At 47.3% G+C, this 23498-nt stretch overlaps 1 protein-coding gene across 4 annotated transcripts in view; it reads right to left on the reverse strand.

Annotated features, from left to right (window-relative positions):
• The window catches only part of LOC106591355 (neurobeachin-like protein 2), a 147842-nt gene that overhangs the window by 77290 nt on the left and 47054 nt on the right, over positions 1-23498 (reverse strand). For 3 of the 4 annotated variants that reach the window (XM_045696978.1, XM_045696976.1, XM_045696979.1), the window contains exons 9-22: positions 21885-21981; positions 19362-19468; positions 18423-18515; positions 17210-17293; positions 15989-16087; positions 15435-15776; positions 12679-13007; positions 10980-11112; positions 8472-8591; positions 4049-4379; positions 3126-3208; positions 1738-1830; positions 1067-1244; positions 382-515 (exon numbers count right to left, since the gene is read on the reverse strand). In XM_045696978.1, coding sequence (XP_045552934.1) covers positions 382-515; positions 1067-1244; positions 1738-1830; positions 3126-3208; positions 4049-4379; positions 8472-8591; positions 10980-11112; positions 12679-13007; positions 15435-15776; positions 15989-16087; positions 17210-17293; positions 18423-18515; positions 19362-19468; positions 21885-21981 — 2223 coding nt within the window. The remainder of the gene's footprint in view (positions 1-381; positions 516-1066; positions 1245-1737; positions 1831-3125; positions 3209-4048; positions 4380-8471; positions 8592-10979; positions 11113-12678; positions 13008-15434; positions 15777-15988; positions 16088-17209; positions 17294-18422; positions 18516-19361; positions 19469-21884; positions 21982-23498) is intronic. The other variant, XM_045696980.1, reaches the window with a different exon arrangement.

A 23498-nucleotide genomic window follows, 5' to 3' on the forward strand; every position in this document is an offset into this window, starting at 1 on the left:
GCTCCTATAACGGGTCAGTACCTTAGCGAGCATGGCTCCTATAACGGGCCAGTACCTTAGTGAGCATGGCTCCTATAACGGGTCAGTACCTTAGTGAGCATGGCTCCTATAATGGGCCAGTACCTTAGTGAGCATGGCTCCTATAACGGGTCAGTACCTTAGTGAGCATGGCTCCTTAGTGAGCATGGCTCCTATAACGGGTCAGTACCTTAGTGAGCATGGCTCCTATAACGGGCCAGTACCTTAGTGAGCATGGCTCCTATAATGCTGGGTCAGTACCTTAGTGAGCATGGCTCCTATAACGGGTCAGTACCTTAGTGAGCATGGCTCCTATAATGGGCCAGTACCTTAGTGAGCATGTTTCCTATAATGGGCCAGTACCTTAGTGAGCATGGCTCCTATAATGCTGGGTCCGTGGCAGTTCAGTAGACTCTCCTGGTTGACAGGGTGATGACGAATCAGATTCTTCACCATCAGCAGGAAGGCTGCTACACTGTTCCTCTCCAGCCGACCATCTGACACACACACACACACACACACACAAATGAATTGAGGTAAAATAAGCCTATTGAGTACGATAACGCTTCATCAGTGTTCACGGAGCACCATTTCCACAATCAAAATGTCCAAACTACTAAATTCAATCAGTATTCCCAGTAACGTAGCTCTTTAACACCCACTGACCTTGCAAAGTAGGTTAATTAAGCACTAAGGCCCAAGGGGGTGTGATATAAGGCCAATATACCACAGCTAAGGGCTGTTCTTAAGCACGACACAACAAGGTGCCTGGATACAGCCCTTAGCCGTGGTCTAGGGGCCATATACCTCAAACCCCCTGAGGTGCCTTATTGCTATTAGAAACTGGTTACGAATGTAATTTGAGCAGTAAACAAGTATACCTGCGGGTATATTGTGGCTGAAATGGCTGAAATGCTGTTTCAGCCAATTAGCATTCAGGGCTGGAACCCCCCAGTTGATAATACAGTATAATATCTGTCTCTGTATTATCTCCAACACACACATACAGCAGTACAAACACACACTGGACCCTGTACAGGCTACTGACCGGAGGACTTGCCCAGTGGCAGCAGCATGCCGACAGGCCCCCGGGAGGAGCTACAGGTTAGTTCTGGTCCCAGCAGGTCTGACGTCTCCTGACCTCCTCCCTCCACCTGCTCTGCCTCACACACCTGTTCCAGGAGGGGCAGTAGAACCCCCATTCCCCCCACTGTGTTCAACACATCCTACAGGGATACACACAGAGACATACATACATACACACACACAGTCACACACAGAGACATACATACATACACACAGTCACACACAGAGACATACATACATACACACAGTCACACACAGAGACATACATACATACACACAGTCACACACAGAGACATACATACACACAGTCACACACAGAGACATACATACATACACACAGTCACACACAGAGACATACATACATACACACAGTCACACACAGAGACATACATAGACACATACATACATAGAGAGACACACACACACAGTCAGACACAGAGACATACACACAGTCAGGCACAGAGACATACACACAGTCAGGCACAGAGACATACACATAGACAAAGTCTTGTCACTCGAGGAACCCTCACCTAAACACAGTGATGTTGTCAGAGCCAGGTCCAACTAGTTTACTGAGCTCTTGGTTAACAAAGACCGTAGCAACTGTTGGAGGGAGATTGAATAGCAACACACCTTGATGTCCCAGTTCACCACCCTGTGGCCTGTCAGTCTGCCATCATACTGGTGGTTAGGAGACAGGTCCACACAGATCTGACTCTTGAAGGCCTGAGACAAATACAAGTGTTTTAATGACAGCGTTACTACCCGTTGTTGCTCCAGCGTTACTACCCGTTGTTGCTCCAGCGTTACTACCCGTTGTTGCTCCAGTGTTACTACCCGTTGTTGCTCCAGCGTTACTACCCGTTGTAGCTCCAGTGTTACTACCCGTTGTTGCTCCAGCGTTACTACCCGTTGTTGCTCCAGCGTTACTACCCGTTGTTGCTCCAGCGTTACTACCCGTTGTTGCTCCAGCGTTACTACCCGTTGTTGCTCCAGCGTTACTACCCGTTGTTGCTCCAGCGTTACTACCCGTTGCTGCTCCAGCGTTACTACCCGTTGTTGCTCCAGCATTACTACCCGTTTTTAGTACAGCGCTACTACCTGTTTTTAGTACAGCGTTACTACCTGTTTAGTACAGCGTTACTACCTGTTTTTAGTACAGCGTTACTACCTGTTTAGTACAGCGTTACTACCTGTTTTTAGTACAGCGTTACTACCTGTTGTTACTACAGAGTTACAACTTGTTACTACCTGTTTTAGTACATTGTTACTAGTTGTTTTTAGTACATTGTTAATACCTGTTGTTACTACAGCATTAGTACTTGTTTTTAGTACATTGTTACTACCTGTTGTTACTACAGCGTTACTACTTGTTTTTAGTACATTGTTACTACCTGTTGTTACTACAGCATTACTACTTGTTTTTAGTACATTGTTACTACAGCGTTACTACTTGTTTTTAGTACATTGTTACTACCTGTTGTTACTACAGCGTTACTACTTGTTTTTAGTACATTGTTACTACCTGTTGTTACTACAGCATTACTACTTGTTTTTAGTACATTGTTACTACCTGTTACTACAGCGTTACTACTTGTTTTTAATACATTGTTACTACCTGTTGTTACTACAGCGTTACTACTTGTTTTGTACAGCGTTACTACCTGTTTTTAGTACAGCGTTACTACCTGTTTTTAGTACAGCGTTACTACCTGTTTTAGTACAGCGTTACTACCTGTTGTTACTACAGAGTTACTACTTGTTACTACCTGTTTTAGCACATTGTTACTAGTTGTTTTTAGTACATTGTTACTACAGCGTTACTACCTGTTGTTACTACAGCGTTACTACTTGTTTTTAGTACATTGTTACTACCTGTTGTTACTACAGCATTACTACTTGTTTTTAATACATTGTTACTACCTGTTGTTACTACAGCGTTACTACTTGTTTTTAGTACATTGTAACTGTGTTCTGGGAGGAGCCTGTGTCTGGGAGGAGCCTGTGAGGGAGCCACCCACCTGAGGAGTGTAGTAGAGAAGCAGTTTACTGTTGAGGTCCGACAGCTCTCCATCTGCCTTGAACAGGGACACATGGTTGGGGCCTGCGAGGCAGGGAGGGTTACAAGGTTACTATATATAGTGTGTTGGGTGTGTGTAGATAATGCAGAATGTATGGCCCTAGTGTGTGTGGCCTAGCTAGTGTGTGTAGTGTGTACTGTATACAATGTTCGGTCCCCCTGTAAATAAAACTACTAACTAGTAGGGGAGACAGAAGTAGAAGAGGGTAGAAGACAACAACTGGAGTCTGGCCAGTAGGCCTTAAACCATGTGGAACTGACCACCAAGTTACAGCCTTGTGTGTGTGGGAAGAGGGCTGCTTATATTATTGATGCTGTATGATGATGTGATATTCTATGTGAAGGCAGCAGCACTTTTTAATGTTCAGACCAATTACCCCTCAGGACAATAAAGTAAGTCCTAATCTTACCAGCAGCATATGCCCTTGGTGTGTGTGTATGTACCAGCAGTGTATCGGGCCTTGGTGTGTGTGTGTGTGTGTACCAGCAGCATATAGGGCCTTGGTGTGTGTGTATGTACCAGCAGTGTATCGGGCCTTGGTGTGTGTGTGTGTGTGTGTACCAGCAGCATATAGGGCCTTGGTGTGTGTGTATGTACCAGCAGTGTATCGGGCCTTGGTGTGTGTGTATGTACCAGCAGTGTATCGGGCCTTGGTGTGTGTGTATGTACCAGCAGTGTATCGGGCCTTGGTGTGTGTGTGTGTGTACCAGCAGTGTATAGGGCCTTGGTGTGTGTGTGTGTGTACCAGCAGTGTATAGGGCCTTGGTGTGTGTGTATGTACCAGCAGTGTATCAGACCTTGGTGTGTGTGTGTGTGTGTGTGTGTGTGTGTGTGTGTGTGTGTGTGTGTGTGTGTGTGTGTACCAGCAGTGTATAGGGCCTTGGTGTGCGCTGGCTGCAGGGCCTCATGACAGATGAAGGCGGTCCCCAGGAGCCCATCCAGTGAGGTGGGCGTGCCCCACTCTGTGTCCTGCAGCCCGGCGGGGATGGTGTGGACGGGAGCGTCACGCAAGGGCCCAGACCCCCAGCGGCCCGCCGCAAAGGAGGCTGGGAAGGACTGGGAGCGGGTGATGGGGGGGGCGTGGGCGGGGAAGGCCATCTCTGCCGGGTGGAAGGAGGGGGGAGGCAGGGTGGGGGAGGTGGTGGTGGTGGTGGTACGGTGGCCTGCTGAGCCAATACAACAGGAGGTGAAAGGCTACAGGGGGAGGGAGTAGGGGGAGGGAGTAGGAAGGGAGGAGGGAGGGAGTAGAGAGTGAATAAGAAAGGAGGGTGTATGGAGGGAGGGAGTAGGGAGTGAGGGAGTGAATAGGGAAGGAGGGAGTAGGGAGGGAGGAAGTAGGGAGGGAGGGTAGAGAGTGAATAAGAAAAGAGGGTGTAGGGAGGGAGGAAGGAGGGAGGGAGGAGTGAATAGGGAATGAGGGAGTAGGGAGGGAGGAATGAATAGGGAAGGAGGGAGTAGGGAGGGAGGAGTGAATAGGGAATGAGGGAGTAGGGAGGGAGGAGTGAATAGGGAAGGAGGGAGTAGGGAGGGAGGAGTGAATAGGGAAGGAGGGAGTAGGGAGGGAGGAGTGAATAGGGAAGGAGGGAGTAGGGAGGGAGGGATGGAGTGAATAGGGAAGGAGGGAGTAGGGAGGGAGGAGTGAATAGGGAATGAGGGAGTAGGGAGGGAGGAGTGAATAGGGAAGGAGGGAGTAGGGAGGGAGGAGTGAATAGGGAAGGAGGGAGTAGGGAGGGAGGGAGTAGAGAGTGAATAAGAAAGGTGGGTGTAGGGAGGGAGGAATGGAGTGAATAGGGAAGGAGGGAGTAGGGAGGGAGGAGTGAATGGGGAATGAGGGAGTAGGGAGGGAGGAGTGAATAGGGAAGGAGGGAGTAGGGAGGGAGGAGTGAATAGGGAATGAGGGAGTAGGGAGGGAGGAGTGAATAGGGAATGAGGGAGTAGGGAGGGAGGGAGAAGAGAGTGAATAAGAAAGGTGGGTGGAGGGAGGGAGTGAATAGGGAATGAGGGAGTAGGGAGGAAGGGAGAAGAGAGTGAATAAGAAAGGTGGGTGTAGGGAGGGAGGAAGGAGGGAGGGAGGAGTGAATAGGGAATGAGGGAGTAGGGAGGGAGGAGTGAATAGGGAAGGAATGAGTAGGGAGGGAGGGAGTAGAGAGTGAATAAGAAAGGAGGGTGTAGGGAGGGAGGGATGGAGTGAATAGGGAATGAGGGAGTAGGGAGTGAATAGGGAATGAGGGAGTAGGGAGGGAGGGAGTGAATAGGGAATGAGGGAGTAGGGAGTGAATAGGGAATGAGGGAGTAGGGAGGGAGGGGGTGAATAGGGAATGAGGGAGTAGGGAGGGAGGGAGTAGGGAAGAAGGGAGAAGAGAGTGAATAAGAAAGGTGGGTGTAGGGAGGGAGGAAGGAGGGAGTAGGGAGGGAGGAAGTAGGGAGTAGGTAGAGAGGGAATAAGAAAGGAGGGTGTAGGGATGGAGGGATGCAGTGAATAGGGAATGATGGAGTAGGGAGGGAGGGAGGGTGTAGGAAGGGAGGGAGGAGAAAGTTAGACATAAGTGTTACTGTTAGCTATCCACCCAGTCAGACCCAGTAGATCTACCAACAAGACATGTACCAACAAGACATGTACCAACAAGACATGCACCAACATGACATGCACCAACAACACATGTACCCACAAGAGATGCACCAACAAGACATGCACCAACAACACATGTACCAACAAGAGATGCACCAACAAGACATGTACCAACAAGAGATGCACCAACAAGACATGCACCAACAAGACATGCACCAACAAGACATGCACCAACAAGACATGTACCAACAAGAGATGAACCAACAAGAGATGAACCAACAAGAGATGAACCAACAAGAGATGCACCAACAAGACATGCACCAACAAGACATGCACCAACAAGACATGTACCAACAAGAGATGCACCAACAAGAGATGAACCAACAAGAGATGAACCAACAAGAGATGAACCAACAAGAGATGAACCAACAAGAGATGAACCAACAAGAGATGCACCAACAAGAGATGAACCAACAAGACATGCACCAACAAGAGATGCACCAACAAGAGATGAACCAACAAGAGATGAACCAACAAGAGATGAACCAACAAGAGATGCACCAACTAGAGATGAACCAACAAGAGATGAACCAACAAGAGATGCACCAACAAGAGATGCACCAACAAGACATGTACCAACAAGAGATGCACCAACAAGACATGCACCAACAACAAATGTACCAACAAGAGATGCACCAACAAGAGATGCACCAACAAGACATGAACCAACAAGAGATGAACCAACAAGAGATGCACCAACAAGACATGCACCAACAAGAGATGCACCAACAAGACATGCACCAACAAGAGATGCACCAACAAGAGATGAACCAACAAGAGATGCACCAACAAGACATGAACCAACAAGACATGAACCAACAAGAGATGCACCAACAAGACATGTACCAACAAGAGATGCACCAACAAGAAATGCACCAACAAGACATGCACCAACAAGACATGCACCAACAAGAGATGTACCAACAAGAGATGCACCAACAAGAGATGCACCAACAAGAGATGCACCAACAAGAGATGCACCAACAAGAGATGCACCAACAAGACATGTACCAACAAGAGATGTACCAACAAGAGATGCACCAACAAGAGATGCACCAACAAGCGATGCACCAACAAGAGATGTACCAACAAGAGATGCACCAACAAGACATGTACCAACAAGAGATGCACCAACAAGCGATGTACCAACAAGAGATGAACCAACAAGAGATGCACCAACAAGAGATGAACCAACAAGAGATGAACCAACAACACATGCACCAACAAGAGATGAACCAACAAGAGATGAACCAACAAGAGATGCACCAACAAGAGATGCACCAACAAGAGATGAACCAACAAGAGATGTACCAACAAGAGATGCACCAACAAGAGATGCACCAACAAGAGATGTACCAACAAGAGATGCACCAACAAGAGATGAACCAACAAGAGATGAACCAACAAGAGATGAACCAACAAGAGATGCACCAACAAGAGATGAACCAACAAGAGATGCACCAACAAGAGATGCACCAACAAGACATGCAATCAGACATGTTCAATCAGAGTTCCGAGTGTGCATTTCACTAGCCAATCTGTTGCAGGATGGCTAATGCAGCCGTAATGGACCCAGGATGGTTAATGCAGCCGTAATGGACCCAGGATGGCTAATGCAGCCGTAATGGACCCAGGATGGCTAATGCTGCCGTAATGGACCCAGGATGGCTAATGCTGCCGTAATGGACCCAGGATGGCTAATGCTGCCGTAATGGACCCAGGATGGCTAATGCAGCCGTAATGGACCCAGGATGGTTAATGCAGCCGTAATGGACCCAGGATGGCTAATGCAGCCGTAATGGACCCAGGATGGCTAATGCAGCCGTAATGGACCCAGGATGGCTAATGCAGCCGTAATGGACCCAGGATGGTTAAAGCAGCCGTAATGGACCCAGGATGGTTAAAGCAGCCGTAATGGACCCAGGATGGTTAATGCAGCCGTAATGGACCCTGGATGGTTAATGCAGCCGTAATGGACCCAGGATGGTTAAAGCAGCCGTAATGGACCCAGGATGGTTAATGCAGCCGTAATGGACCCAGGATGGTTAATGCAGCCGTGATGGACCCAGGATGGCTAATGCAGCCGTAATGGACCCAGGATGGCTAATGCAGCCGAATTGGACCCAGGATGGTTAAAGCAGCCGTAATGGACCCAGGATGGCTAATGCAGCCGTAATGGACCCAGGATGGCTAATGCAGCCGTAATGGACCCAGGATGGCTAATGCAGCCGTAATGGACCCAGGATGGCTAATGCAGCCGTAATGGACCCAGGATGGCTAATGCAGCAGTAATGGACCCAGGATGGCTAATGCAGCCGTAATGGACCCAGGATGGTTAAAGCAGCCGTAATGGACCCAGGATGGCTAATGCAGCCGTGATGGACCCAGGATGGATAATGCAGCAGTAATGGACCCAGCAAGACCTCAGGTTTAAACGGTTACCATGAAAACAGAACAGATGTAAAAGGTAAAAAAATCCAATAAATCTAACAAGAGAGAACTGATGATCATAAACCACTGTCTTTCAATTTTCTATGTCTGTCTTTCGCACTTTGCTCTCAGCCTATGTCCTATTCCAGACATATTTTGTCCTATTCCAACCATATTTTGCTTTCCAATTTAGTAAAGTCCTTCACCCCATTGTCTCAGTCTCTCACCTCATTGAGCGAGGGGAATCGGAGCTGGGCTGTCTTGCGCTGTTCTCCATCGATGTAGACGGTGACCAGATTCTGACCGAAGGGACGGCGGCCGGGAATATGGACTATACCCACAGAGTGCTGTGGGGAGGAGAAGAGAGAGAGAGAGGAAGAGAAAGGAGGAGAGCGAGAGGGAGAAGAGAGAGAGTGAGAGGGAGAAGAGAGAGAGCGAGAGGGAGGAGAGCGAGAAGAGAGAGCGAGAAGAGAGAGCAGGAGAGAGGGAGGAGAGAGAGCGAGAAGAGAGAGAGAGAGAGAGAGAGGGAGGAGGGGAGAGCGAGAAGAGAGAGACAGGGAGAGAGCGAGAAGAGAAAATAGTCTTTACTCAGTATATTGCAGGTAAAATATGACTTCTATGCAAGGTATGCCTGCTAGATTATTGTGCTTTCTCCAGAATCTAGAAACATGAGTTTGTCTTGAACTAGTTAAACATCCATTATTAAACAGTCCCTGACAATGATCATTCATTAGAGTAACAACACAGCTGTAGTGAACAGATGGCACAGCTGCTAACTGGCTGATCCCAGCTTACATCAGGGCTGTCAGATAAGATGGGGAAACAACTCCGTAATTGACAGCCTGTGTCTCGGTCTCTGATTGCATCCCGAATGGAGTAGTGGTCTGGGAGTAGTGGCCTGAGGAAACACACTTAATGTGTTGTGAAAAGTGTTACAAAATGTAATGTCATGTCATATTTAAAATTGTATATAACTGTCTTCATGTTGCTCGACCCCAGGAAGAGTAGCTGCTGCCTTGGCAGGAACTAATGAGGATCCATAATAAACCCCAGGAAGAGTATCTGCTGCCTTGGCAGGAACTAATGAGGATCCATAATAAACCCCAGGAAGAGTATCTGCTGCCTTGGCAGGAACTAATGAGGATCCATAATAAACCCCAGGAAGAGTATCTGCTGCCTTGGCAGGAACTAATGAGGATCCATAATAACCCCAGGAAGAGTATCTGCTGCCTTGGCAGGAACTAATGAGGATCCATAATAACCCCAGGAAGAGTATCTGCTGCCTTGGCAGGAACTAATGAGGATCCATAATAAACCCCAGGAAGAGTATCTGCTGCCTTGGCAGGAACTAATGAGGATCCATAATAACCCCAGGAAGAGTATCTGCTGCCTTGGCAGGAACTAATGAGGATCCATAATAACCCCAGGAAGAGTATCTGCTGCCTTGGCAGGAACTAATGAGGATCCATAATAAACCCCAGGAAGAGTAGCTGCTGCCTTGGCAGGAACTAATGAGGATCCATAATAAACCCCAGGAAGAGTATCTGCTGCCTTGGCAGGAACTAATGAGGATCCATAATAAACCCCAGGAAGAGTATCTGCTGCCTTGGCAGGAACTAATGAGGATCCATAATAACCCCAGGAAGAGTAGCTGCTGCCTTGGCAGGAACTAATGAGGATCCATAATAAACCCCAGGAAGAGTATCTGCTGCCTTGGCAGGAACTAATGAGGATCCATAATAACCCCACGAAGAGTAGCTGCTGCCTTGGCAGGAACTAATGAGGATTCATAATAAACCCCAGGAAGAGTATCTGCTGCCTTGGCAGGAACTAATTAGGATCCATAATAAACCCCAGGAAGAGTATCTGCTGCCTTGGCAGGAACTAATGAGGATCCATAATAAACCCCAGGAAGAGTATCTGCTGCCTTGGCAGGAACTAATGAGGATCCATAATAACCCCAGGAAGAGTATCTGCTGCCTTGGCAGGAACTAATGAGGATCCATAATAACCCCAGGAAGAGTATCTGCTGCCTTGGCAGGAACTAATGAGGATCCATAATAACCCCAGGAAGAGTATCTGCTGCCTTGGCAGGAACTAATGAGGATCCATAATAACCCCAGGAAGAGTATGTGCTGCCTTGGCAGGAACTAATGAGGATCCATAATAAACCCCAGGAAGAGTATCTGCTGCCTTGGCAGGAACTAATGAGGATCCATAATAACCCCAGGAAGAGTAGCTGCTGCCTTGGCAGGAACTAATGAGGATCCATAATAACCCCAGGAAGAGTAGCTGCTGCCTTGGCAGGAACTAATGAGGATCCATAATAACCCCAGGAAGAGTAGCTGCTGCCTTAGCAGGAACTAATGAGGATCCATAATAACCCCAGGAAGAGTAGCTGCTGCCTTAGCAGGAACTAATGAGGATCCATAATAACCCCAGGAAGAGTATCTGCTGCCTTGGCAGGAACTAATGAGGATCCATAATAAACCCAGGAAGAGTATCTGCCGCCTTGGCAGGAACTAATGAGGATCCATAATAAACCCCAGGAAGAGTATCTGCTGCCTTGGCAGGAACTAATGAGGATCCATAATAAACCCAAATGGCACCCTATTCTCTATAGTCTCTATATAGTGCACTACATTTAACCCTGGTCAAACATAGTGCACTGTATAGGGAACAGGGTGCAATTTGGTCCCCATCCTCTGTACCCATCCTCTCTGTGTGTATCTTACCCAGCAGCAGTCTGTTAGAGGGTGTTCTGGCAGGGACACGACCATGTAGTCCTTCTTAGTGCAGACAGCCACCACCAACACTCCCTCCATGGTGAAGAAAGCCTCTAAACCTGTACCACCGGCTGTCAACAGGCTAAGCACCAAGGAGACAGGAAACACATCAATAACTGCCCCCTTGGGGGATCAATAAAGTTAACTGAATGGAATTGAATTTGATCCAACTGATGACTGGTGGCAATATTAAGTTAGTCTGCCTGTTACATACTTTTAAATCATATTGCTTTCAACCAGGGCTGTGGCGGTCAAGACATTTTGCCAGCCGGTTATTGTCATGCAAAAGCCTGCTGGTCTCACGGTAATTGACCGGTAATGAACAAATAACACGCGCCTTTAGAACATCTAATAATACATCTATGTAATAGACACCATCATAATAAATCCATGATTTATTTTAGTCAGGTCTAAAGAAACATTATGATATGAAGAAAATGGATTTCAGAAGAACAGAATATGAGTTGGCTTACGGTATGTTATCTGGCTATGCTCCATGACATAGGCTGTAGGCTAGTTCATTTAGCTGACAAGATATGCTTATAAGTCCCGTCCCATTATTTTATGATTTTATAGTAAGAAGAATATATTTGAACTTAGCTGAATAAAATAGAAAGGATATTTTCCCCATTCCGGGGAGAGTGAGCACAGTGTAAAAGTGATCATTTGAAACAGGTCCTATATACTAGATTTACAGTTATTTGGAAACTTTACACTCAACATTCACCCATCAGTCTATTCTCAATGTAATCTTGTCTTTACTAATATGTATAGGCATTCAACCTGCTGTTGAACTTCTTTCTTCAAATGGATCATCACAGGGAGGGGAGTTTTAAAAGCATGATAATGTTTTGATGATAAGTGTTTCATGTGATTTTAGATTGCATTGATGTCAAAGTGGCTAGAGGGACAATAGAGCCCTGAGTACCAGGCCATTAGGACCTGATTAGGACCTGATTAGGACCTGATTAGGACCTGATGGAGGGACAATAGACAATAGAGCCCTGAGTACTAGGCCATTAGGACCTGATGGAGGGACAATAGAGCCCTGAGTACCAGGCCATTAGGACCTGATGGAGGGACAATAGAGCCCTGAGTACCAGGCCATTAGGACCTGATGGAGGGACAATAGAGCCCTGAGTACCAGGCCATATGGACCTGATGGAGGGACAATAGAGCCCTGAGTACCAGGCCATTAGGACCTGGTGGAGGGACAATAGAGCCCTGAGTAACAGGCCATTAGGACCTGATGGAGGGACAATAGAGCCCTGAGTACCAGGCCATTAGGACCTGATGGAGGGACAATAGAGCCCTGAGTACCAGGCCATTAGGACCTGATGGAGAGGCAATAGAGCCCTGAGTACCAGGCCATTAGGACCTGATGGAGGGACAATAGAGCCCTGAGTACCAGGCCATTAGAACCTGATGGAGAGGCAATAGAGCCTTGAGTACCAGGCCATTAGGACCTGATGGAGGGACAATAGAGCCCTGAGTACCAGGCCATTAGGAACTCTCATTGGGCCAGCACCGGCTCTCTCATTGGGCCATTAGGAACTCTCATTGGGCCAGCACCGGCTCTCTCATTGGGCCAGCACACATCAAGCAGCAGTGTGGTGTTAGGTGTATCCCCATCTCTCCAGTCTGGTACCTGTACAGCTGTTTCCTGCGGGGGCCTTTGCCCATACCCCGGGTCGCCGCCCCTGGTGCCCCAGCAGACGAGCGGGTGCTGGGCGTGGAGAACTCTGAGTGGTATTGTGGGAAGTCCATGTTGAGACAGAGCCAGGCGTGGAAGGAAAACCCACTGCCTGGCCAGCGCTGGACCGTGGGCACCATGATCCCTGCCAGGGGATGGGTCAGGTCAAAATACTGCAGGGCGCTGTTCTTCCCCTCCCTGGCCGCCATTGCCGCCAACACCCGGATGATGCGGGCGCAGTAAGGGTGTGTCCCCGTCCGCTTCCCTGCCAACACGTCCTGCCCCTGGTAAGGGAGAGAATTTTATCTAAGGGTGGTCATGTGCTATCTGGACGGAGGGGTGCTATCTGGACAGAGGGGTGCTATCTGGACAGAGGGGTGCTATCTGGACAGAGGGGTGCTATCTGGACGGAGGGGTGCTATCTGGACGGAGGGGTGCTATCTGGACGGAGGGGTGCTATCTGGACGGAGGGGTGCTATCTGGACGGAGGGGTGCTATCTGGACGGAGGGGTGTTATCTGGACGGAGGGTCTATCTGGACAGATCTATCTGACGGAGGGTGCTATCTGACGGATTATCTGGACGGAGGGTGTTATCTGGACGGAGGGGTTCTGACGGATGTTATCTGGACGGAGGGTGTTATCTGGACGGAGGGGTGTTATCTGGACGGAGGGGGTATCTGGACATGTTATCTGGACGGAGGGTGTTATCTGGACGGAGGGGTGTTATCTGGACGGAGGGTGTTATCTGGACGGAGGGTGTTATCTGGACGGAGGTGTTATCTGGACGGAGGGGTGCTATCTGGACGGAGGGGTGCTATCTGGACGGAGGGGTGCTATCTGGACGGAGGGGTGTTATCTGGACGGAGGGGTGTTATCTGGACGGAGGGGTGCTATCTGGACGGAGGGGTGTTATCTGGACAGAGGGGTGCTATCTGGACGGAGGGGTGTTATCTGGACGGAGGGGTGTTATCTGGACGGAGGGGTGTTATCTGGACGGAGGGGTGCTATCTGGACAGAGGGGTGATATCTGGACGGAGGGGTGTTATCTGGACGGAGGGGTGCTATCTGGACAGAGGGGTGCTATCTGGACAGAGGGGTGCTATCTGGATGGAGAGGTGATATCTGGGTTAATTGTTAAGGTTGGTGATGTAGATGCTTCTATGCACAACACCAAAATAAATTCTTAGTAACTTTTGTTGCATGGCAATAAGGTTCTGATTCTGAATGGTTTTACAGTGGCCTCTAAATATTGGGACAGTGAAGCACTTTTCTTTTGAAATCAAACAATGACTATGAGGTTAAAGTGCATACTGTCGTCTTTAATTTGAGGGTACTTTCATCCATATTGGGTTAACAATTTATAAATTACAGCCCTTTTTTAATACATAGTCTCCCAATTTTAGGAGACCAAAACTATTTGGTCAAATGCACTTCTATGTGTATTAAAGCAGTCAGAAGTTTAGGATTTGGTCCCATTTTCACACAATGACTACATCAAACAGGTGACTCTACAAACTTGTTGGATGTATTTGCTGTTAATCTGAAACACAACAAAAACTATTTTGTGCCCAATAGAAATGAATGGTAAATAATGTGTTGAGTCATTTTTATTGTAAATAAGAATAGAATGTTCCTTAACACTTCTACATTAATGAAGATGCTACCATGATTACGGATAATCCTGAATGATTCGTGCATAATGATGAGTGAGGAAGTTACAGATGCACAAATACACCACCAAGACATGCTAACCTCCCACCATTACAATAACAGGGGAGGTTAGCATTTTATATCATACCCTCAAGACATGCTAACCTCCCACCATTACAATAACAGGGGAGGTTAGCATTTTATATCAGACCCCCAAGACATGCTAACCTCTCACCATTACAATAACAGGGGAGGTTAGCATTTTATATCAGACCCCCAAGACATGCTAACCTCTCACCATTACAATAACAGGGGAGGTTAGCATTTTATATCATACCTCCAAGACATGCTAACCTCTCACCATTACAATAACAGGGGAGGTTAGCATTTTATATCATACCCCCAAGACATGCTAACCTCTCACCATTACAATAACAGGGGAGGTTAGCATTTTTTTATCATACCCCCAAGACATGCTAACCTCTCACCATTACAATAACAGGGGAGGTTAGCATTTTATATCATACCCCCAAGACATGCTAACCTCTCACCATTACAATAACAGGGGAGGTTAGCATTTTATATCATACCCCCAAGACATGCTAACCTCTCACCATTACAATAACAGGGGAGGTTAGCATTTTATATCATACCCCCAAGACATGCTAACCTCTCACCATTACAATAACAGGGGAGGATAGCATTTTGGGTGGGGTGTATGATATTTGGAGTATAAAGCCCCAAACAATGCTTCACTGTCCCAATAATTACGGAGGGCACTGTATGTTACACTGTATGTTACACTGTATGTTACACTGTATATTACACTGTATGTTACACTGTATGTTACACTGTATATTACACTGTATGTTACACTGTATGTTACACTGTATGTTACACTGTATGTTACACTGTATATTAAACTGTATGTTACACTGTATATTACACTGAATGTTACACTGAATGTTACACTGTATATTACACTGAATGTTACACTGTATGTTACACTGTATGTTACACAAATGAAAGCGTTACAGAGCATCAATTTGAAATGAAATACCTGGTCGAGGGGTCGGAGAAGCCTCAACAGAGACTTCAGCTCAGCAGGCCTCAGACAGAGAGACCCCATGTCCTGTAGCATCCCCAGGAGGCCGTCGGCACACTGGCGGTCCAGTCTCTGTGGCTGGGAGAGGACATGGAGCACAGCCCCCACCAGGCCGGCCTCCACAGCCACCGTACGGCAGGACAGGGAGCCCCCGCAGACCGCAGCCAGCCACTGGGCTACCAGGAGCTGAAGGTCCCTCTGGGGGGCCAGGTCAGGCAGCCACTGTAGGAGGAGGAGGAGGGGCTGGTCGTTACTGATACCCAGGTGATGGGCATGGGCGTGTTCCCCTTCCACCGCCTAGTGGAGAGAAGGAGAGGGAGAGAAAAGAGGGCAATGAGGGAGGAGTGAGAGAGTGAGAGGTTTTTGTGGAAGACCAAATATATCTAACCCACAGAACGATGACAAGTAAATGACTAATGGCCTTCATGACAACATGACATTCTCTCCCTTTACACTCTACATTAGTATCCCTTTAACCAGATGAAGTGAGGAGGTGTTGATCTGCTCACCATGTTCATGAGTTCCTGCAGCAGGCGTTTAGTGGGCTGACCCTGACTCTTCAGCACGTCAAACAGCTGGGAGTAGCCAATCCTCTCCTTGAAAACTTCCTGGAGGCAGAAGAACAGAGACACAAATATAGACAGGCTAGTAATGTACAGAGAAACAAATATAGACAGGCTAGTAATGTACAGAGAAACAAATATAGACAGGCTAGTAATGTACAGAGAAACAAATATAGACAGGCTAGTAATGTACAGAGAAACAAATATAGACAGGCTAGTAATGTACAGAGAAACAAATATAGACAGGCTAGTAATGTACAGAGAAACAAATATAGACAGGCTAGTAATGTACAGAGAAACAAATATAGACAGGCTAGTAATGTACAGAGAAACAAATATAGACAGGCTAGTAATGTACAGAGAAACAAATATAGACAGGCTAGTAATGTACAGAGAAACAAATATAGACAGGCTAGTAATGTACAGAGACATATGGCAACCTATTCCCTATACAGAGCCCAATGGGCCCTGGTCAAAAGCAGTGCACTATACAGGGAATAGGTTGCCATATGGGACAGAGATAGAATTAAAGAACTGCCTCCCTGGCAAAGTGCCACACAACAGACAGGAGGACAATGAGACTGTCTAAACAAGAATGAAAACAGTGTCAAGCCTTATCCGGCTCTTTTTCTGTCCTGATTATGTGTGTGTGTGTGTGTGTGTGTGTGTGTGTGTGTGTGTGTGTGTCAGACAGAGGAAGATGGTACTAGAACTATGCTTGTGTGATGAAGAGCCTTGTCTAAGACCTGAAGACTGTGTAATCTCCCTGAAATACTGCCTAGGGTTCAACTGGGAGGGCTAATGTAGTCCGGATGACTAGGGTTCAACTGGGAGGGCTAATGTAGTCCGGATGACTAGGGTTCAACCGGGAGGGCTAATGTAGTCCGGATGACTAGGGTTCAACCGGGAGGGCTAATGTAGTCCGGATGACTAGGGTTCAACCGGGAGGGCTAATGTAGTCTGGATGACTAGGGTTCAACCGGGAGGGCTAATGTAGTCTGGATGACTAGGGTTCAACCGGGAGGGCTAATGTAGTCCGGATGACTAGGGTTCAACCGGGAGGGCTAATGTAGTCCGGATGACTAGGGTTCAACTGGGAGGGCTAATGTAGTCCGGATGACTAGGGTTCAATACCCAGAGGACCACACTAGTTGTAGAAATCCTTACCTTGGCAGAAGGGGAGTTACTCATGATGGATGTGAGGACTCCGAGGGCATGGACTGTGATGCAGTCGGAACCTTTCTCCAAAACCTACACAGTCAGGGGGACATAATAAGATGTGACACCGCAGACTTAACATACTGTATGTACAGGTGACACCCCACACCAACTCAAGGGGACATATATACATGAAAACACACACAGGGAAAAGACAGAAGTTACCATAACAACTGGGCCAATTACTGACAGGTGTTGACATGCAGAACCCAAACCATCACACAACTAATACGATTGTAAAAGTCTTCTGCCACAAAAAATTATGTGACACACAAGCAAAACCCATTGTTCCACAATAACCGAGCGCTGCATAGGACACAGATTCCATCACACATCTACAACCATAAATCATTGTGAAAGATACCAAACCGGCAGACATGCAGGAGGAGGAAGATCCCAACAGGAGCCTTGAGACAGTGAGGTGATACATGCTTGGAGAGATGAGCACAGACACACACACAGACACACAGACACCTCATCTGACCTACTGATGACAGCAGGACACTCAGCCTCTATTAGAGAATATAGTGTGTAAGAAGAGAGAGAGGGAGGCTCATATCCACCCACAACAACACACTGGACGACTGAACCATCTAGCTACACACCATTACACTCGTTATATTCTAAAAGCAGACATATTTGACAGAATCTGGAAAGCGTATGTGGACCATCTTAGAGAATGTTAGTGTCTGTTTTGTGTCAGTTTGTTTTGGACTCAGTGTTGTGTTCCTGGATCCCTCTGTGAGAATGAATGTATGTGGATTTGGGGGGTGGGGGGGCTGTATACCAAACTGAGTTCTGTAGAAAAACAAACTAATTGTCAACAACAAAAAGAAGAGAGAGCTACTAGTCTAGTACACAGATCATCCTACCCTTCATCTCTCTGAGCTCTTTAAACAGGAAGCCTTTTCACCAGGAAGTCTGGCCAGTCGCCCTCGTTTGTAAATTATGCAGGTAGTGCAATTATACTACGTAGCTATAGACTATGAGGTGGGAGGGGGAGGTGAGAAGGGAGGAGAGGAGGGGGAGGAGAAAGCATGAGAGTGAAAGAGAGAGATAAAGACAGAGAGAGATAAAGAGAGGAGGAGAGCAAGAGAGAGAAGAGGCTGAGTTTTCTGCTGACAGTCAGACCTATTTCAACATGATCATGGAGGGAAAGTACCTGGTCCACTTCCACCTCTGTGTCCGTGAGCAAACGTGTGTTGAGGTCACACACCCCATCACGCTCCGACCTACACCTCTTACTGTGATAGAGCTACAGGACAGGACACAGACGGACACACAAACGGACAGACAGACGGACAGACAGACAGAGACAATGTCAACTCAGAGAGGACCATGTTTGGTTCTCCACTGTGGCAGCACCTGCTGCAGGAAGAACACACCTGCAGCAGGAAGAACACACCTGCTGCAGGAAGAACACACCTGCTGCAGGAAGAACACACCTGCTGCAGGAAGAACACACCTGCTGCAGGAAGAACACACCTGCTGCAGGAAGAACACACCTGCTGCAGGAAGAACACACCTGCTGCAGGAAGAACACACCTGCTGCAGGAAGAACACACCTGCTGCAGGAAGAACACACCTGCTGCAGGAAGAACACACCTGCTGCAGGAAGAACACACCTGCTGCAGGAAGAACACACCTGCTGCAGGAAGAACACACCTGCTGCATGATGGATGGACAGACGGACAGACAGACGGACGGACGGACAGACGGACGGACGGACGGACGGACGGACAGACAGACAGACAGACAGACGAACAGACGAACAGACGAACAGACAGATCGACAGACAGAGAGATGGACGGACAGACAGAGACATGGATGGACAGAGAGAGATGGATGGACAGAGAGAGAGATGGATGGACAGAGAGAGATGGATGGACAGAGAGAGAGATGGATGGACAGACAGACAGACAGACAGACAGACAGACAGAGAGACAGAGAGACAGACAGACAACGACAGACAGACAGACAACAGACAACAGACAGACAGACAGACAGACAGACAGACAGACAGACAGACAGACAGACAGACAGACAGACAGACAGACAGACAGACAGACAGACAGACAGACAGACAGACAGACAGACAGACCTTGCTGTTCTGGATGAGTCGGAGGATGTGTTCGAAGCAGTTGTTGTTGAGGAAGATGGCCTGCAGCACCGGCCTGTCTGAACACTGCAGGATCTCAGGCACCGAAGCTGTTGAGGACAATACGACTCCTCATCAACAACAACATAAATAACTTGTCACATTTACAACAATAATAAGTACCTGGCCTTCAGAGATAAACCTTCATATAGAAGAGAGATGTCTCCTGTTTTGACTGAGGGACAGTCTGGGGGACAGTCTGTTGGTGCTATCATGCCAACTCCCTGTCACTCATTATCATGCCATGTTTGACTTGAGAAGGACAGCAAATGAAGTTGGCCCCATATGGAACAGATATAAAAGACAAGATTCCTGTATGTTATACCTGGAAGTAATACATATTGCAGCAAATACACATCTAAGATTCATAGAAGATTCTTGTAATATCTCAATCAATCAAATGTATTTATAAAGCCCTTTTTACATCAGCAGATGTCACATCAGCTGACTGATATGGGTGGTTAACAATTAGACAACAGATATTCTGCATGTATTATATTAAAACATAAGGGGGACATGTCAGCTAAGCCTTCTGAGGTCTCACATACACATTTCAAAGGCCTTGCATACCACTGTCTGACGTCATGCACCGTCACACTTACTGAAGAAAGAAGAAAAGTCCACCGCAAGCAGGAGGAGGAAGAGGAAGAGGAAAAGAGGAGAGGAGAGGAAGAGGAGGATGAGGACGATGAGGAGGGGAGGAAAGAAGGAAGAGATAAGGGGGAGGAGAGCAGAGGAGGAGGGGGAGAAAGAGGGAAAGAACAAGGAGAGGAGGAGGATGAGGAAGAGGAGGATGAGGAAGAGGAAGAGGGGAGGAAAGGAGGAGGGGAGAAAGAGGGGAAGAATAAGGAGAGGATGAGGAAGAGGAGTAGGAATGACTTCAATAACAGCAGTGAATCTATTTTGTTATTGAGTAGCGATCCCTCAACAATCATTCTCATGATAGCACATTGGTAGTAGTCAGTGACAAATATCAAAGCTGGGCTTGGTTAAAACCCTGGATGAGAGACCAAAGGCATAGGTGTAGATAGATCAACTGTCCAGTAGGAGGTGCTGCCCAACAGAAACATGAAAACTCATACGTGAAAATGTATATACAAATGTTTTTTTTCTTATAGTAACTTTCATGTTTTTTTTATACGCATGTTGACTTATAAAAACAAGCTATAAGGAAAGCATTTCTTTTGTAGAGGTTACAATGTCAGAACATACATTTTCTTATAATGTTCTTAGATCACTCTTAGAATTCCTATCTACATAGGAAATTCACCACAATCATATAATGAATTGTTTATGTCATATAAGGCATATGCCCTATATATACAAAAGTATGTGGACACCCCTTCAAATTAGTGGATTCGGCTATTTCAGCCACACCCGTTGCTGACAGGTGAATAACATCGAGCACACAGCTATGGAATCTCCATAGGCGGCAGGTAGCCTAGTGGTTAGCGTTGGACTAGTAACTGAAAGGTTGCAAGATCGAATCCCTGAGCTGACAAGGTAAAAATCTGTTGTTCTGACAGTAGAATGGCCTTACTGAAGAGCTTAGTTGCTTTCAACGTGGCACTGTCATAGGATGCCACCTTTCCAAAAAATGTCTGCCCTGCTAGAGCTGCCCTGGTCAAATGTAAGTGCTGTTATTGTGAAGTGCAAATGTTTAGGAGCAACAATCTACCATGAAATGGTAGGACACATAAGCTCACAGAACAGGACCGCTGAAGTGCACAGCGTGTAAAAATCGTCTGTCCTCGGTTGAAACACTTACTACCGAGTTCCAAACTGCCTCTGCATGCAAAGTCAGCACAAGAACTGTTCATCATGAAATGGGTCTCCATGGCCGAGCAGCCGTACATAAGCCTAAGATCACCATGTGCAATGCCAAGCGTCGGCTGGAGTGGTGTAAAGCTCGCCACCATTGGACTCTGGAGCAGTGAAAACGCATTCTCTGGAGTAATGAATCACTCTTCACCATCTGGCAGTCCGATCGATGAATCTGGATTTGTTGGATGCCAGGGGAACCCTACAGAACCAACTGTAAAGTTTGGTGGAGGAGGAATAATGGTCTGAGGCTGTTTTTCATGGTTCAGGCTCCTTAGTTCACTGCTCCTTAGTTCCAGTGAAAGGAAATCTTAACGCTACAGCATACAATGACATTCTAGATGATTGTGTATGGAGATTGCATGGCTGTGTGCTCGGTTTTATACACCTGTCAGCGAATCTGGGTTTGTGGCTGAAATAACCTAATCCACTAATTTGAAGGGGTCCACATACTTTTGTCCATATAAGGCAAAACATACTAAATCTTACCAGTTACTTATTAGATTTCTGTACTAATAATCTTCTTCTGCCATACAAGATTGTCATTTGTTTTTCATGGTTGTTTTCCATATGGGGCATGATGGCACAAACATTAGTGGGACCAGACTAATATTTGGGGAGTGTGTTTTGGATGAGGCCTCTTACTCAGCATGTGACTCTGGAGAGTGATGAGGTGTTCCTCCCAGCTCTGCCCGTCCCCCTGCTCGTTCCCTAACCCTGGAGGCCGGTTCCAGTTCAGGACCTGGAAGTATCAGAAACAGTTGCATACCTCCATTACCAAAACACTAATGCCGTGCTAACCACACTCCTACCCTCCACCAAACCAAGCTTCAATTGATAGAAAAGAGCAGATTCTTAACAGTTGTCCCATCAAGATCAACCTACTACAGCCACTGCTGCTACTACCACTGCTCCTGCTTCTGCTACTGCTACTTCTCCTACTCCTCCTACTGCTGCTACTGCTTCTCCTACTTCGCTTACTACTTCTCCTACTGCTGCTACTACTTCTCCTACTGCTGCTACTGCTTCTCCTACTGCTGCTACTACTTCTCCTACTGCTACTACTGCTGCTACTGCCTCTCCTACTGCTGCTACTACTTCTCCTACTGCTGCTACTGCTTCTCCTACTGCTTCTCCTACTGCTGCTACTGCTTCTCCTACTGCTGCTACTGCTGCTACTGCTTCTCCTACTGCTGCTACTGCTTCTCCTACTGCTGCTACTACTTATTCTACTGCTGCTACTACTTCTGCTACTGCCTCTCCTACTGCTGCTACTGCCTCTCCTACTGCTGCTACTACTTCTCCTACTGCTGCTACTGCTTCTCCTACTGCTTCTCCTACTGCTGCTACTGCTGCTACTGCTTCTCCTACTGCTGCTACTGCTTCTCCTACTGCTTCTCCTACTGCTGCTACTGCTTCTCCTACTGCTGCTACTGCTTCTCCTACTGCTTCTCCTACTGCTTCTCCTACTGCTTCTCCTACTGCTTCTCCTACTGCTTCTCCTACTGCTTCTCCTACTGCTGCTACTGCTTCTCCTACTGCTGCTACTGCTTCTCCTACTGCTGCTACTACTTCTCCTACTGCTGCTACTGCTTCTCCTACTGCTTCTCCTACTGCTTCTCCTACTGCTGCTACTGCTTCTACTGCTTCTCCTACTGCTTCTCCTACTGCTGCTACTGCTTCTCCTACTGCTGCTACTGCTTCTCCTACTGCTTCTCCTACTTCTCCTACTGCTGCTACTGCTTCTCCTACTGCTTCTCCTACTGCTTCTACTACTGCTTCTCCTACTTCTACTACTGCTTCTCCTACTTCTACTACTGCTTCTCCTACTGCTGCTACTGCTTCTCCTACTGCTGCTACTGCTTCTCCTACTGCTGCTACTGCTTCTCCTACTGCTGCTACTACTGCTCCTACTGCTTCTCCTACTGCTGCTACTACTTCTCCTACTGCTGCTACTACTTCTCCTACTGCTGCTACTACTTCTCCTACTGCTGCTACTACTTCTCCTACTGCTGCTACTGCTTCTCCTACTGCTGCTACTACTTCTCCTACTGCTGCTACTACTTCTCCTACTGCTGCTACTACTTCTCCTACTGCTGCTACTACTTCTCCTACTGCTGCTACTACTTCTCCTACTACTTCTCCTACTGCTGCTACTACTTCTCCTACTGCTGCTACTACTTCTCCTACTGCTGCTACTACTTCTCCTACTGCTGCTACTACTTCTCCTACTACTTCTCCTACTGCTGCTACTACTTC

The sequence above is a fragment of the Salmo salar genome, chromosome ssa02 (assembly GCF_905237065.1).
Source record: "Salmo salar chromosome ssa02, Ssal_v3.1, whole genome shotgun sequence".
NCBI classification, from domain to species: Eukaryota; Metazoa; Chordata; class Actinopteri; order Salmoniformes; family Salmonidae; genus Salmo; species Salmo salar.